We start from the raw sequence: 16,292 nt of genomic DNA, 5'->3' as shown, positions 1-16,292 counted from the left end.
CAGCAGGACAGGGCTCAGTCCCAGATGGCTGGCCTCTCTAGGGGAAGCAGACAATGGAGAAGCTCAATTTGGGCGCCCAGTTCTTGGACCTCTGCTCCTCTGTGGCCATATATACATACTGTCTCATCCAGACTCTCACCGAGGCTCCTGACTTCAAATGCAATCTATCCACTGATGACTGTCAAGTTTTTCCTCCAGCTCGAAACTTCTCTCCCCATACTCCAGTAAGAAATACCCAATTCAATATCTACACTTAGATTTCTAACAGATTTTGTGATCTCCCCCCCCCCGCCGCCAAAAAAGAACTTTCATCTCTCCAAGATGTGAGGACAATTCCATTTTTCCAGGGACTTGCGTTAAAAACTGGATGTTACCTTGACTGTTCTTTTTCTGTCTCTCAGTTCTTCACTCAGTGTGTCTAGATCACCATGCCCAACTCCTACTACCTTGACCCAGTCACCTTCTTCCCTGGCCTGCCTCTTATCTGTTTTCCTTACTTCCATTCCTGCTACACTGTGGGTCTGATCCTTTGTAAAGCTTGTCAAATGATGTCCTTCCACTGCTTGGAACCCTTCGATGGCTTCCTATCTCTCTCAGAAAACCAAAATTTTCACAAGGACTTACAAGTTTGTTTTTGTTTTTTAAGATTTTATTTATTTGACACAGACAGGGCAAGAGCACACAAGCAGGGGGAGCTGCAGGCAGAGGGACAGGGAGAAGCAGGCTCCCCCCTGAGCAAGGAGTCTGATGCCTCCCAGGACACTGGGATCATGACCTGAGCCAAAGGAAGATTCTTTTTTTTTTTTTTTTTAAGATTTTATTTATTTATTTGACAGAGAGAGACACAGTGAGAGAGGGAACACAAAGAAGCAGCCTTCCCCCTGAGCAGAGGGCCCGATGTGGGGCTCGATCCCAGGACCCTGGGATCATGACCTGAGCCGAAGGCAGACACTTAACCGACTGAGCCACGCAGGCGCCCCTGAAGGCAGACTCTTGACCGACTGAGCCACCCAGGCAACCTGGATTTACAAGTTCTATGTGGTTTTGTTGCTTTCCTTCTCTCTGACCTCAATTTCTCTTTCCTTCATTCACCCCACTCCAGCCACACGTGCCTCCTTCTGCTTCTGAAACACCTGAGCATGTTCGCAGGGGAATTTTCCAGCTGTTCTTCCCTTTGCCTGAACACTTTCCCCCCAGACATCTAATTGGCTGACTTCCTCACCTTCTTCAGGCTTTTGCTCAAAAAGTCACCTCCACTAGTCATTTCCCTTGGCCATTCTATTCAAAATTGCAACCCTGGGGCGCCTGGGTGGCTCCATGGGTTAAGCGTCTGCCTTCCTTTCGGGTCATGATCCCAGGGTCCTGGGACCAAGCCCCACATTGGGCTCCCTGCTCATCAGGGAGCCTGCTTCTCCCCCTCCCTCTGCCTCTCTCCCTTGCTCCTGCTCTCTCTCTCCCTCATGCTTTCTCTCTCAAATAAAATCTTAAAAAAAAAAATTGCAATCCCAATTCCCATCACCCCTTCCAGCTTTCCTTTTGTCAGTAGCACCTACCAGCCTCTGACACACCCCCCCATATATTTTATTTATCACTTTGTATCCTCAACACCTGGAACACGACCTGGGATGTGGAAGGTGCTCAATGAATGAATGGACGAAGGAAGCTGGCCGGGGCATGGGGAGCTCGGCCTCTTTACCGCAGTCACTTCCAATCATAGGCTGGCCGACCAAGCGGCTGACCTGTTGCAAGGACAGACAAGCTAAGGCCCCAGAGCTGCAGATGCTGCCAAGGTCGCCCCGAGGGCGCGGACAGCGTGGGGGGAGGGGGCGGGCGGGGCGGGGCGGACGCTGCGCCTGCGCCATAAAGGCCGCTGCGCGCACCCGGCCTCCGCTAGCTGCGCACCGCCCACCCCCTCTTCCTCCTCCAAGCTCGTCCAAGCCCGTGGACCCCGCTGCTGTCGCCATGGCCGCGCTCACCCAGAATCCGCAGTTCCAGAAGCTGCAGAAATGGTACCGCGAGCACGGCTCTGATCTCAACTTGCGTCGCCTTTTCGAGGGGGACAAGGAACGCTTCAGCCACTTCAGGTGCGCGCGCGGGGCCACAGGCGGGGCGCGGACGGGCGGGAGCTGGATCCGGGCGCACGGGGTCAGGTGTGCAGGCCCGGGGTCGGCACGGCGCGGCCGGCGGTCCTTGGCGGGGGTCCTCGGCGGTCCTCGGCGGGGGTTCTCGGCCGCCCCCGCCACGGATCGGGGCCCAGGCCTCCGTTCGTCCTTGACGCCTCCTTGAAGGAGGTTCCTGGGGGGCTCGCGGGCTCGCCGGAGGTCTCGGCACCCGGGCTGCTTAGTCATGAGAAGCCGGCTCCTCCGCGACTGCGTCTCTGCAGGCCCCTCTCTCTCTCCACCTCTTGTCGCGCCCCCCCCCCGCCCCCGTCCTCCCAGCCCCTGCCATTTGAGAAGGGACTCCTTCCGCAGTTGTGGGCAGGGACCCTCGCTGACGCAGGAGGCGGGGTAAGGGCTGTCGCCTTCCCCCCGCTCCTGGCCCCGAGCGGGTGGGGACGTCCGCGAGGTGCCATCAGGCTGCGCAGGCCTGGGGGATTTGCAGGGAGCCGTGGGGGAAGGGTGGAGATGAGGGGGCATGATTTCTGCGAAAGAGGCTCGGTGTGGAGCCCCATGAACGACCAGGAAATGGAAGGAAGTCTGTTGGAGGAAATCTTGGGGGGGGCAGGAATCTCGGGGTGCTCTGGTGGCTGGTGCGGGTGTGTTGGGGAGGGGGCGTCTGTGGCTCCGGACTGGAAGTCCCCATGGCCAGCCCTGCCTTCTGAGTCCGCCCCTGAGAGAGTCGCAGCGTGGAGGCTCTAGGAGGGAATGGTCACTCCCCTGGCTAGGCAGAGGCTGTGCACCCAGCTGTTTGTCTTCGCTGGTTTAGCAGAGGAATGGCTCCTCAGGCGGGGTCTGCACCTCCCTTCTGCGAGGGTGGTCCCTTTCACTATGCTGCTGCTGCTGGTGGGCAGACAGGTGAGGGACACCACCTCGGTGCTGGGCAGTTGAGGCTTGTTTGGGGTGTGGCTCGGGGGGGATGTTTTTCTCTGGATGCAGCTCTGGTCAGAGAATAGGTAGGTGAGAACTCGGGTATGACCATTGGTTTCTGCCATCTCTTTCAGCTTGAACCTGAACACCAACCATGGGCATATTCTGGTGGATTACTCAAAGAACCTTGTGACCGAAACTGTGATGCAGATGCTGGTGGACCTGGTAATGTTCTGCTGTGGGGGGCTTGACCTGTGACCCACGGCTTGGCAAGCGAGCTGGGCTCCTGGGAGCCCCCGGGTCCTTGAGCAGCTTTATTTCCTTCTCTCGGTGGACCTCAGTCACTGCCTCTGTGCCAGTGTAGGGCTCTGAGCTCCTGCCCCCTGGCTCAGGTTCTGACCAGCATCCCAGGGGGCCCAGGGCAGACCCTTTGCAGGCAGCGGGGGAGGGCAGCAGGCTGCAGCCATTTGTCAGCGCCATTGGGGGCTGCATCAAGCCAGAGCTTGGTGGCCTGCGCTCTTGGTCGCCAGTGTGGATGGGATCAAGCCTTAGCATCTTCTCTTCTCAGGCCAAGTCCAGGGGTGTGGAGGCTGCCCGGGAGCACATGTTCAGCGGCGAGAAGATCAACTTCACAGAGGTGAGCTGGTCTGTGGATGGCAGACACTGCCTACCCTTCAGGGCCTCTTCCTTCCCTTTGGGGTTCATCTGACTGACAGCATCACACTGTGTCTTCATCTCTCCTCTTAAGCAATGTTTTTGCCTAACGAGGGGCATGAAAGCCTGTTTCCTAGGGTGGGTTGCAGGGCCGTGGGGTGCATCCTCCCCGGGACTGGCCGTCTCGATCTGGTGAGCGTGGAATGGCTCCCAGTGTCTACCTGGGGGAGAGCCCGTCTCAGGCTTGCAGGGAGATGGCTTCTCAAGGCATGCTTAGAAAACTTAGCTCGGGGCTATCTTTGCTGCATGTTTTTTTAGTGAAAAGAGGAATCTTAGGACATAAGCTCCGCTTCCTCTGTGGTACAGTCAGTAAGAAGCAGCGATAAGGCCAGGGCTTGGGGGCCCTGTTCCTGAATTGCTGTGGCAGCCTGGGGGCATAATAATCACTGGGTGCTCAGAGTCTCTTCCTCACAGGGTTAGCATTCTCTTTTTATGCCCCAGGAAGCTGAGGTTCAGAGGGCAGATCACTTACCTGAGACATCATATCTGTAAGAGACAGAGGTTTCAAGCTCCACTTGTCTTGCCGCTGGGCTAGGCTGAGGGAGGCTGCAGTCAAGGAGGGCTTCCTGGAGGAGTGCATTTTCCTATGGAATGGGGGACAGGAGTGAAGTTGGGCAGGGTGAGGGCAGAGTGGCATGAAGTTCTCCACCTTAGTGGGCCTCTCCTTGGTTTGGAGTCCAGCGACCATCCCTTTCCTGCCCACCTGGAGTCTTTAGATCTGTTTCCTTCAAGGGCTCCTCTCCCGGCTTCAGCTTGATGGTACTGTTGCTCTCACATGACAAGGCCAGCTTCTTGGCACCTGTCACAGGCCTACAGTTGCATTTGGTTTTTGGCAGTTAGCATGATGGGGCTGCTTGGCGAGGGCCGTTTGAGTTGCCTGCTTTGCTCCACATCCAGGGGGCTGGGCGTACTTTTTAGAAGGGGCCAGCAAAGACACCGTGTGCTCTCATGGAGACAATGAGACCAGCCTTAACGAACGCTGGTCCTCTGAAGCTGTTTATTGCTGTGTTTTCCCCATTCTCTGCCTTTGCTCACTCTGTTCCTCTTTCCCTGGCTTTTCATGCCCTGAACAGCTACGGGCCCTCTGGGCTTGATCTGGGCTTCTCCAGGTCTCCCTCCCCTTGTGACTGTTAGTAGACCTCGGGGGTGTGTGTCCAATGGAGTGAGGGCCATGTTGCACCGGGCCCTCACCGCCCCAGCCGGGGTGGCTGCCCTGGGGTGGGGGTCTTCACGCACTGACTGTCGTCCCCAGGATCGGGCGGTGCTGCACGTGGCCTTGCGGAACAGGGCAAACACACCCATTCTGGTAGATGGCAAGGATGTGATGCCAGAGGTCAACAGGGTCCTGGAGAAGATGAAGTCTTTCTGCCAGGTAGGCCGCTGCTGCGCTGGACGTGCCTTTGGCCACGCGTGTGCGCGTGGGTCTGGGAATCTGGGGGCCTTGCTTGGAGAGGACCCACGGCCTCACTGCAGCCTGAGGTAGAGGCAGTCTGCAGGATCACCCCGTGTTCTGAGGGAATTTCCCTGCCCCTGTGGTGAGGGAACCTACCGCGGGCGGCCACAGAGCAGCCTCCTCGCTGAACTCTAGACACCTGTGGGCTCGTGGTGACCATCCGGCCAGGGCGGAGATCCAAAAAGAAAAGCGAGGCCCCTGAGGGGTGGGATAGTAGGGGAGAGACTTGCCTTTTCTAATCTCTTTAGCAATTTGCCTTCCTTTTCTAGGCTGGAACTAGATAAAATCAGTGTGTTAACATTTGCTTGGCCGTACCCCCAGCCAACTCTCCAGAAGCCGCATTTATAGGGTTTCCTGTGAGATCTTCTGGAAGCTTCCTGTGTGTGTGCTATGTATGTGTACATCTGTGTCCTCCTCTTTGAAACACGTGTGCACATGTATTCACACACACGGGTTCATTTTTACCTACTCTTCTGCAGCCTATTTGTACTTATAAATAAATAAGACATGTCTCTGGGTCCGTGTTGATGCTCATAACCGTGACCCCTTTTCAACTGTTGGGGGGTGGTGGTGTAGGGATTGCCTCAGACCAGCTAGCGATTTCCCCATGTCAACCACTGTTACCTCAGTATCTATCCCAGGGGTGATTCTGCAAGGGTTAGGGGCCATCCTCAAGCCTGGGGTGTGGGGGTCATGTGTGTGCGTGTGCACATTGTACGTATGGGCTGTGCACGCTCTGGGAGTGATAATCTGCGCTCTAGGCCGCTTGTCCCTGGAACCAGCGGCCCCTGCCGGTGGCTGGTCCAAGTCTGGTTGCTTTGGCTCAGAGCCACTTCAGACCTCAGATGGCAGCAGTGATCTGACCATCAATCCTGGAGGCCTGATAGCCAAGTGAGTGGGACTCCCGCGGGTGAGGACAGGTTGGCAGCCTGCTGGGAATCTGGATTCCAGAATGTCCCTTAACGCTGGTCAGCACCTGTGTGCCGGGTGTAGGGAAGGGCCTTCCCCGTCATCGGTGGCGAGTGGTGGAGCTGATGTGCGGCAGAAGCTCATCGAACGTGTGCGTGCTCAGGTCGGCTGTGTGGAGAGCGTTGTCCTGGCTGTCTGGGAAGCTATTTCCAGGAAAGCCCGCCCTTACGGCTGGCTGCAAGATACCTGACTCAGGCGAATGGGGTATTTATAGTTCAAAAAATGCTACTGAGTGGCAGCAGTTACATGTAAGGAACACTCCCCAGTGGCTGTGCTCTTTAGAAATTCGCCAAGGTTGGGTTGAGGATGTTCACCATGATCTTGTCTATAGTGGTAGAAATCAAAAACAACCTGAGCTTGGGGCGCCTGGCGGGCTCAGTCGGTGGAGCATGTGACTCTTGATCTCAGGCGTGAGTTCGAGCCCCACGTCGGGTATAGACATGGCTTAAACATAAAATCTTTTAAAAATTTTTATTTAAAAATTAAACAAACTGGCACCTGGGGGGCTCAGTCGGTTAAGCGTCTGCCTTCGGCTCAGGTCATGATCCCAGGGTCCTGGGATCGAGCCCCGTGTCGGGCTCCCTGCCCAGCGGCGAGCCTCCTTCTCCCTCTCCCTCTGCTGCCGCTCCCCCTGCTTGTGCACGTGTTCTCTCTCTCTCTGTCAAATAAATAAATAAAATTTAAAAATAAAATAAAATAAAAATTAAACACACAACCCGAGCCCATTTATCAGAAGACTGATTAGTGACGTCAGCGTATGTTCACACGGTGTGGTCCCAGGCACCAGCAGATATGAGGCAGCTGTGGTTACATTGAGCTGCCACACCGTGCAGGATGTGCTATGAAGTTCAAAGTGGAAGTTGCCGAATGGGCACGTGTTGTAAAACGCCATCGGGTCAGATAAAGGGTGTGTGTAAGCTTATTTTTTTTTTTTTAAGATTTTTTTTTTTATTTGACAGAGAGAGACACAGCGAGAGAGGGAACACAAGCAGGGGGAGTGGGAGAGGGAGAAGCAGGCTTCCCGCAGAGCAGGGAGCCCGATGCAGGGCTCGATCCTGGGACTCTGGGATCGTGACCTGAGCCAAAGACATTCGCTTAATGACTGAGCCACCCGGGCGCCCCGGGTGTGTGTAATCCTATTAAAGACCTACAATTTTCTTCTCTAGGATGCTTTAATGTATCGAAACTTTAATGGTGAGGTTAAGGGTTGAGAAGCTGAGCAACTTTATTTCTGTATTGATGGAAAATTTCCCATGGCAATTGATTGTCGTATATAAAAAAAAAACAAAAATAAACAAAAAACATTGCTGGCTGTTATTGGTTTTGGGAAAGATCTATTTACTAGTTTTCTATTAATGTGTAATAAATGGTTCCAAAACTTAGCGTCTGTCAACAAAAGTCAACATTCCTGTGGATCAGGATTGGCCGTGGCTGTGCAGGCTGGTTCTGGTCTCCTAAGGTTGTAGACAAGATGTTGGCCAAGGTTAGCACTCCCCTGAAGGCTTGATGGATGGAGCCTGGAGTATCCGCTTCCAAGATGACTCGCTAGCAATTAGTGCTGGCTTTGGGGAGGCTTTAGTTCCTTACCTTGTGGACCTCTCTAGAGGCTGAGTGTCCTCATCACAAGACAGCTGATTTCCCCAAATGAGGGATCCAAGAAAGCTTAGCAAGGCAGAGTGCCTCAAGGTCCTTTATTACCTTGAAGTAGCATCAGAAATTACATCTGTCATTTCTGTAATACCCTGTTGGTTGTACAGGTCACCTCTGATCAAAGTAGGAGGGGACAGCACAAGGACATGAATGCAATGCCAAGAGGTGAGGACCATTGGGAACCATCTTGGAAGTTGGCTACATAGCCTGCCTTCAGGCTCCCAGTGATTCATGTTCCTTCCACATGGAGAATACCTTCCTCACCTTCTCCTAAGGCCATATCCCATTACAGTGTCAGCCAGAAGTCAAGAGCCTCATCATGTAAATTAGGTACAAACATAGTAGTTCCTGCATTTCTTTTATTTTTATTTTTTTATCTTTTTAAGATTTTATTTATTTATTTGACAGAGAGACAGCGAGAGAGAGAACACAAGCAGGGGAGTGGGAGAGGGAGAAGCAGGCTTCCCGCGGAGCAGGGAGCCCGATGCAGACCTTGATTCCGGGATCCTGGGATCATGACCTAAGCCGAAGGCAGATGCTTAATGACTGAGCCCCCCAGGTGCCCCAGAAGCCTTATCTTTGACCAAAATGTTTTCTGTGTTACCACCTTAGGTCTTTTGGAGGTCCAAGCAAAGGAAGGTTTTACAGCTACATCCTCTGCTTCCTCTTCATACTTTGCTTTTTGTTACAGCTTCCTGCGTTTGATCTTTGCCAAGGAGCCATCTCTTAATTTTAGCATCTCTTGTTGCCTAAAGAAGCTGGGAATTTCTAAACCCAACAATTCTGGCTTTTTTTTTTTTTTTTTAAGATTTTTTAATTTATTTGAGAGAGAGAGAGAGCGCACAAGTTGGGGGGAGGGGCAGAGGGAGAAGCAGACTCCCCGCTGAGCAGGGGAGGGAGCATGAGAGGGAGGAGAAGTGAGGGAGAGAGAAAAGCAGACTCCCCGCTGAATGCAAAGCTGGAAGCGGGGCTCAATCCCAGGATCCTGGGATCATGACCTGAGCTAAAGACAGACGCTTAACCGACTGAGCCGCCTAGGCGTCCCCCTGGCTTTTTTTGTTTGTTTGCTTGAAAGTTCTTCCTTTATTTCTCTTTTCTTGCATTTTATTGTAAGCACCAGGAAGCCAGGCGGTTCCTTTGACACGACTAACGGGTTATTATATCCCAGTGGGTGCAGAGGTTGGCCTTATTCAGCTTGGGGGTGCTATAAGGAGGGGAAAATATGCCAGGAGACAGGAATCGGTGGGGTCCACGTAGGGGCTGGCTGCATGTCTGATAGCCCTGTCCCTGGCACAGACCAGTCCCAGGAGTTGGCCTTTCACCTTTCTCGGTCTCTTATACCTTAGGTTCTGCTGAGAGTTTGCCTTTGTTTTGCGAATTCCTGAGAGGTGGGGCTGTCCCCCACTTTGCTAATGATGAAATGGGGTCTAGCTGGGGGTGAGTGCGGCAGGGAGCTGCCGGTATGGTCTCAGGAAGCCCCTGCGAACACCTGGACGTTGGACCTGAGGTGCGAGGGTGCTTTTGAGCAGCGGTTTATCCTGGGGGCTTTGGGCTGAACGCATCCCCCCTTCCCACTCTGTTTCAGCGAGTCCGGAGCGGTGACTGGAAGGGGTACTCGGGCAAGCCCATCACGGACGTCATTAACATCGGCATTGGCGGCTCTGACCTGGTGAGGAGGACTCCCTGGGGATGGGGTGAGGGGGCCCACCCAGAGCCTTGGTTTTTCCAGGGTGAGACCTGGCTTCCCCATCACTGTGGGCCCTGGAATCTTGTTTTCTGATGCGGCGGTTCCCCATAGGGACCCCTCATGGTGACTGAAGCCCTTAAGCCGTACTCTTCAGGAGGTCCCCGGGTTTGTTTTGTCTCCAACATCGATGGGACCCACATCGCCAAAACTCTGGCCACTCTGAACCCTGAGTCGTCCCTGTTCATCATTGCCTCCAAGGTATGGGCCTTGGTCCTGGCCTGGCTCCCCAGCCCTGGGGGGGGCGGTGCTGGGTGGATGCTTTGCCGCTATTCCCGGGCTCACTGTGCTTTGTGGATCGGGTCAGCCCCGCTGCCCTCAGACTGTTCTTGGCAGGTGGCAAACACAGTTTCCTGATGGAAGCCTGAACTAGTCAGTTAGAACCTTCATTTTAAGACCACATCCATTTGCTTTCTGGGATCTGTGCCCAGGCTGGGACTGTTTTTGTCTTCTGAGACCTCTGTGCTTAATGTCTGCTCCTTTCTGATTGCAGAGCCATGCCCAGATAACATAAGGGTTTTGTTTGTTGTCATTTATGCCCTGTTTACTCACATCGATGCACATAAAATATTAAGAATTCCATCTGAATTCTGAGATCACAGCCTAGCCTGGGCTGAAGGGAGCCCCAGGTGTGGCCACAGCCCCTTTCCTGGCAGATGCTCTGGCCTTTGACCTGTGGTGGAGGAATGGGCTGCGGGTGGGGGTTGTGGCTTTTACTAGGATTCCTGTTCCTCTGCTTGTGAAGTCCTGGAATCCCAGGATGGTGGTACTACCCCTTCCAGGCCCGTGCCCAGACACAGCCACTCACTGTGGCTTTGTGGACAGGTGGGTGGAGGTTATGTGGGGTGACTGTCACTGCTCGTGGGCACCCCCATGGCCTCTGCCACTGGGCCCTGGCTCTAGGCCACACTGAGCCCGAGCTGGGACCGACTGCTATACCTTCTGGCCGCAGACCTTTACCACCCAGGAGACCATCACGAATGCGGAGACGGCGAAGGAGTGGTTTCTCCTGTCGGCCAAGGACGTGAGTGCTGGGGTGGGTGGTGGGCAGTGCGTGTGCTGGGAAGGGCGCCCATCCACCTGAGTGGCCAAGCTAATGCTGTCACCCTGTTTCTCCCAAAGTTGACAGCAGGAGGCAGCCTTTCTTGGTGCCTGCTTTTTCGTTTAGGCATTTGGCTTTGCCAGTCCCAGACATGTCAGATGTGCCAGAACCCGCTCAAATTAGCTGAAGGCACTTCAAGGCCCCTTGGCCTGGGAGGATCCTCTCTACCCCCTGCCACACCCACTTTACAGGGGAGGGAACCTGGGCCTTGTGTGCCTGGGAGGTAGGATGGGCCTCAGACTCTTCTGTCCTCTTGACCTTGACATGGGGCTCCTCTAATAGCCTCAGAGCCAAGGACTGGGACATCAGTCCCACCCAGGGCCTCGGTTTCTCCAGAGATGGGAGGCTCACTACCCTCGGGTGGTCCCCTGGGATGGGTTTGGTGTAACCTGGCTCTGTCTCTTGTAGCCTTCTGCAGTTGCGAAGCACTTTGTTGCCCTGTCTACCAACACGGTAAGTGCCCACGTAGGCTCTCAGACGTCCTGGTCACGTCAAGGTCATGGCCTATCAGAATATTCAAGTCGAGTTGTGGTTCGCAGGCCTGGGGATGTTGGCTCGGCTGATGGCATAGAAGGGTCGGTTGCCTGTGAGGGATGTGAACTGCAAACCATCCCTTTTGCATCCTCCCATCAAATCTCTGTAGCTCCAAAGAGGGATCCGGTTGGCTGTGTCCACCTCCCAGGCCTGACTGATGTCCAGAACACACATATCCACACACATGACCTCCTTTGGCCTCTACCAGCCTGCCCTTGGCCTCTCCCCGCATGGGATGTGTGGGGTAGGGGTTGGGGGTGCATCCCATTTCTTACATAAGGAGGTTAAGCCCCACTGAAGGATTTTTTGCCCGGTGACTGCATGAGTCAGTGGAGCTGGGAGGAGAACGCGGTCCCCTGCCTGCCATTTGTCCCGGTCTGCCTGGCCTGAGGCTGTGTGAGGTGTGGGGTGGGGTTGTGGGGCTGGGCGGAGCTGTGTGCCCGGGGTAACAAACCAGGTGAGCACTTGCTGTGTGGTGGGCTTTGTACGGGGCTGTGTCAGAATTGGAACCACTCTCAGGTTGTCCTGACCACTCCCTCCCCCCTCCTGTGCCCCTCTTGTCCAACCCCCACCCCTGCCTCCAGTGCTGACCTGCCCAGGGAGGGGAGACAGGAGGACATCTTAAGGCGTCTCCTTAGGGACGGCATAAGGGGTCGCTGACCCTGTCTGCCCAGGGGACAGTGCACCCGCGGGGTAGGATTGGTTATCTTCTGAAGGCTTCCTGGGGCAGAGTCCGCATCTTTGCTATTGGAAGGACTGGACAGGTGTCCTGGCTGGGTGACAGCTGGCCTGGGAGGTGGCCCCCGCTCTGCTCGGGCTCCAGCCTTGGGCTCAGTTTCCCACATGTCCTGCATGGGTCAGTGTCTGTACCCCGACAGGTCCAGGTGGTGGCTCTCGCAGGGCAATGTGAGGGGCTTCACAGGCACCAGGCCGCGGGTGTTGCTGGATGGGAGCTGGCCTTGTGTCCAGTTCTGGGGGTGGCCGCTGCCGGTTCCTGCCCCGGACTGACAGGCCACTCCAGTCCCACCCCGTCCGTCCGCAGCGTGGACAGCATGACGCCTGGCACCCTGGAGCTCCTGTTCTCATCCAGCTAACGTAGGTTTTTTTCCTTTTCTCCCTTTGCCCCTTTTTAGACCAAAGTGAAGGAGTTTGGGATTGACCCTGAAAACATGTTCGAGTTCTGGGATGTAAGTAAAGGCACTTCCTTGCGCTGGGTGAATTATGTGTCCTGGGTCAAGGCATGACCACCGTGCCACAGATGAGGGGCCTGTGAGGTCAGGTCAACCTTTATTGAGCACCTGCTGCATGCCTGGCTTTGGGAAGGGCTGAGAGGCCCTCAGGGAGGCTTGTGGGGCAGGACCAGCCCCGTCGGGAGGAGGGCTCCACTTCCAGCAGGGCGAGCTGAGCTTGCAGGGCCAGGCCAACACTCCCCGGGGTGTCTGCCAGCAGCACCCCCGGGGGGGTAACTGGAGCCACCCCTCCCCACTTCACTAAACTGAGGTTGTGAGTTATTCTCAGTGATGGCCTTTCTCCGAACTTGCAGCCGCCGTCTCTAAAGGCCACAGGGCAGGGTGAGGCAGGAGGTGTGACTGGGCAGGCCCGGTCAGGAGGTGTGGGAACAGCTGCAAGGTGGCAGAGAGGTGGCGCCAGGCCTGGGGCCTGCCTGGGTCCTTGTCAGGCAGCTTGCAGAGCAAACCGTGCCTGAGAGGCCGAGCTGGGGCCAGTCTGGAGGGGGGGGGTGGCGGGGGGTCATCACAGACTCATCTCTGCAACAGCCACGGCTGGTGTCAGGCAGCAAGCGGGACCTTGCCTTGCGGCTGGCCCTGGGAGAGGGGCTCCGGCTGTGGGATGCAGGGTGCGGTGTGGGTGCTGGGAATGCAGGGGGCGCTGTTCTAACACGTGACTGGGGCAGGCGCACCAGGGAGGCCATTGTCCAGTTGGGGGTTTTCCCACTGGGGCTGTTTCCAAGCCTTTAGACCGGAAGCTCTTTGCTTGGTGGCAGCATCCACAGATGGAATCTCCTTTGAAAACTCTAAAGGCCTTGGAGTCTGGGAGAACATTAAGCCCTAAATGTTCTGAGGCAACTGTTGTGTGTAATGAGTTAACTTCTTTCTAGAATGGGACTAATTATGTACCATCCTTGGAAGAATCGAGAAGTCACTCAAATCACTTTCTGCATCCTGTGGCTCAGATGAGGAACCCCGGTTGAGAGAGATCGGGCAGCTTCTGACAAATGTTGCATGTCTGATAAAGTAGGGGAGGCACCTGCTACCTCTTCTCTGGGATCTGGAGCCTCAACAGGTGGTGGTCAGGAACAAGAGGGTCTCCTGCGAGCCAAAACCCTGTGTGGGGTTTTCTCACTGCCCATAACTGCCCAGCATGTAGAGGTGATGGGGAAGGGGGCGGCTTAGGGCGAGGCCCAGGCCTCTCAGGTAAGGCCTGGGAATGACAGTTGGGCACATGAATGTGGGGCTGGGGCTGGATAGTGAGGCCTGAGTGGCCGAGGTGGGCACAATGAAGGCCTCCTGGGCCAGGCCAGACAAACTACATACACAGTGGCTGGAAGAGGGTCCTGCCCGGGTCGCTAAGTATGTATATTGTTTCGAATCAAGAAGGTGACATCTGAGGAGCCTGGGACAGGTGAAATTTCTGGAGCTAGTATCTCTTAGGCGAGATGGAGGGTCAGGACAGACATAGGGATATTGTGCTGGCTCTGAGGTAAGATCAGAAGAGGCCAGTCTGGTAGGGGGACATACAAGTGGTGAGGCCTGGTTAGTTAGAGTCAGTCATGGGGTAGCTTCGTGTCAGGATCAGGCAGTAATAATAATTTAGTAGTAAATTGTGGGGTTTCTCAGGGCTCAGCCAGAGTTAGCACACATTGGAGAGCTGACTTTGGCTGGTGGGGTCTGAAGACGAGCCAGGATAGGTACAGGTGAGTTCTGAGGAGCCAGAACAGGTAAAGGTACTGATGAGGTCTGTGAATTCTGGAGCAACCATCTGGAGATGGTTCTATCACATAAGGTCTGAGGAGCCAGAGTCACATACAGGTACTTTAACCTGGATCTGTGAGTTGAAGTCCCTGGCATGGGACGGGTGTATACACTGGGGTCTGTCCAACTGGTTCTGCAAAGTGAGTGTCAGGTAATGGGTGTCTGATTATTTAAATGAGGTGATTAAAACTCAGAATGAGGCAAACCTAGATAGTCCCCCAAGTCACGTCAGCTACCTGGCTCTTGGCATCCTGACCAGGTGTGATAAGCAGAGTTCAGGGGTTGCAGAGGCCTTTGAGGACCTACAACCAGCCCAAGGTTCTGGCACTGGGTTCTGGCTGGGGTGGGACTCAAGGGGCCCAGATGAGTAAAAGGTAGGAATACACTGAGTTATAAAAGGTAAGGACTGGGGAGTTGGGGGCAGGTGAAGAACAGACAGGAACTACATTGGTAAGGTGTAGTCCGAGAGGCTTGTGGTAGATAAAGACCTAGAGAACCATGTCTACAGGGTGAGATGTCTGAGGCCCAAGTCTCTCAGGCACCAAGGGGCTTTCACCAGTTTTCCCTCAGGCTGAGGTAAGCAGCCAGGAGCAGTCTGGTCTGAGGGAGGTGTCCGTTCAAGTTAGGTTTGTACAGTGGAGTCTGCCGGGGGGCGGGGCGGGGTCTGCAGAACCTCATTCGTCTGAGGTCATAGGAGCTGGAATCAGACAAGGTCTATATAACTAGGTTTTTTAGGGAGGCCTGAGAAGCCAAGATGCGGTACGTAAAGGTAGAAATGGGTTGCTCAGGTAAGGATACTGGAGCCGAAGAAGGGCAGACATAGCTGAGTCTGACAAGTGAGGACTAGAAATCCATGATTGGGTCCAGGTGAGAACTGTGCTCTCAGGTGATATCTAGTGGTTCTGGTGATGCGTAGGTTGATGATCCTGGACGTGGTCCTGGGTCCTCTGGGGAAAGACAAAAGCTAGAGTCAGGCAGAGGGATGGGGAACTGCATGCATCCGAAAGGTGTATGAGTTCTGGGTCTAGCTCAGGTATGTAGAACAGGTTTGTCAGGTGGGGCTTGAGAGGGGAGGTGAGATTCAGGTTTGTACTTTTGGATCTCGAATAGGTAAGGTCTGAATTGCTGAGGTCGGGCCCTGGTTTGTATTCTGAACCTGAGGAGTTGGGGCCAAGCGTAGGTGGGTAGAGCTGAGTTTTTCAGGTAACATCTGTGAAACCAAGGGTGAGCAGAGGTAGGTTGACCTGAAGAACCATGGTTAGGTTCACTTAATTCTGTCTTGCTATTGAGTTTAGGTATAGGTAGGTAGACCAGATCTGTCAGGTAAGGCCTAAGGAGGCCATGTAAGGTTTATCTAGAAAGAACGCTATGTCGTAGATGATCTCTGAGGTAATGAAGTGACATCAGGAGGGTAGGGCTTGGTCTCTCAGGTGAGAGCTCAGGAGCCAGGATTGAGTGCAAGTGCCTAGATCTGGATCTCCTAGGTTAAGGTCAAGGTAGGCAGACAGAGTTGTACCTGTAGCTTTGCCTATCTTGTAGAGCTGTCTTGCAAGGCTGACGAGTTGTGGTCAGGTACAGATATGTGGAATTGAGTTTCTCAGGTAAGGTCTACGGAGTCTGTATCTAGCACGGGTTTGTATCCTTGGTACTGTCTGTATGAGTTAAGCACAGGTGACAAAACAGCAGGGTTTGTCAGGTAAGCTTTATGCCAAGATCAGGGCAGGTTCATAATACTTGGTCTGTCCAGTGAGATCTAAAAAGTCACAGTTGAGTCCAGGTAAGAGCCGAATGTCTTAGATGTAAGCAACTGAGAGGAGGTACAGGTAAGCAGAGCTAGCCCACTACATAGTGTCAGGAGCCACGAGCAAGCACAGGTAGGTAGATCTGGCCTGGCAGGTGAGGTCTAAGGACCCAGGGTCCAGCACAGGTAGGCAGAACTGGCCCACCAGGTGAGGTCTGAGGAACCAGGATCAAGCACAGGCAGGTAGAGCTGGCCCACCAGGTGAGGTCTGAAGAACCAAGGTCAAGCACAGGTAGGTAGAACTGGCCCGCCAGGTAAGGTATGAAGAACCAAGGTCAAGCACAGGTAGGTAGAACTGGCCCACCAGGT

The 16,292-nt window shown here is 54.5% G+C and overlaps 1 protein-coding gene across 3 annotated transcripts in view; it reads left to right on the top strand.

The window, feature by feature from the left end:
* Positions 1-1,876: 1,876 nt before the first annotated feature.
* Positions 1,877-16,292, top strand: part of GPI (glucose-6-phosphate isomerase) — a 23,062-nt gene continuing 8,646 nt past the window's right edge. For 2 of the 3 annotated variants that reach the window (XM_044911422.1, XM_021701125.1), the window contains exons 1-9: positions 1,877-2,084; positions 3,161-3,251; positions 3,595-3,663; positions 4,993-5,112; positions 9,398-9,481; positions 9,611-9,757; positions 10,509-10,580; positions 11,067-11,111; positions 12,326-12,379. In XM_044911422.1, the coding sequence (XP_044767357.1) occupies positions 1,963-2,084; positions 3,161-3,251; positions 3,595-3,663; positions 4,993-5,112; positions 9,398-9,481; positions 9,611-9,757; positions 10,509-10,580; positions 11,067-11,111; positions 12,326-12,379 (804 nt within the window). In that variant the 5' untranslated portion in view covers positions 1,877-1,962. The remainder of the gene's footprint in view (positions 2,085-3,160; positions 3,252-3,594; positions 3,664-4,992; positions 5,113-9,397; positions 9,482-9,610; positions 9,758-10,508; positions 10,581-11,066; positions 11,112-12,325; positions 12,380-16,292) is intronic. The other variant, XM_044911423.1, reaches the window with a different exon arrangement.

Source organism: Neomonachus schauinslandi, chromosome 16 (assembly GCF_002201575.2).
Source record: "Neomonachus schauinslandi chromosome 16, ASM220157v2, whole genome shotgun sequence".
Classification (NCBI taxonomy): Eukaryota; Metazoa; Chordata; class Mammalia; order Carnivora; family Phocidae; genus Neomonachus; species Neomonachus schauinslandi.
Note: the sequence above shows the minus strand (reverse complement) of the source record. Positions and strands in the feature narration are given on the sequence as shown.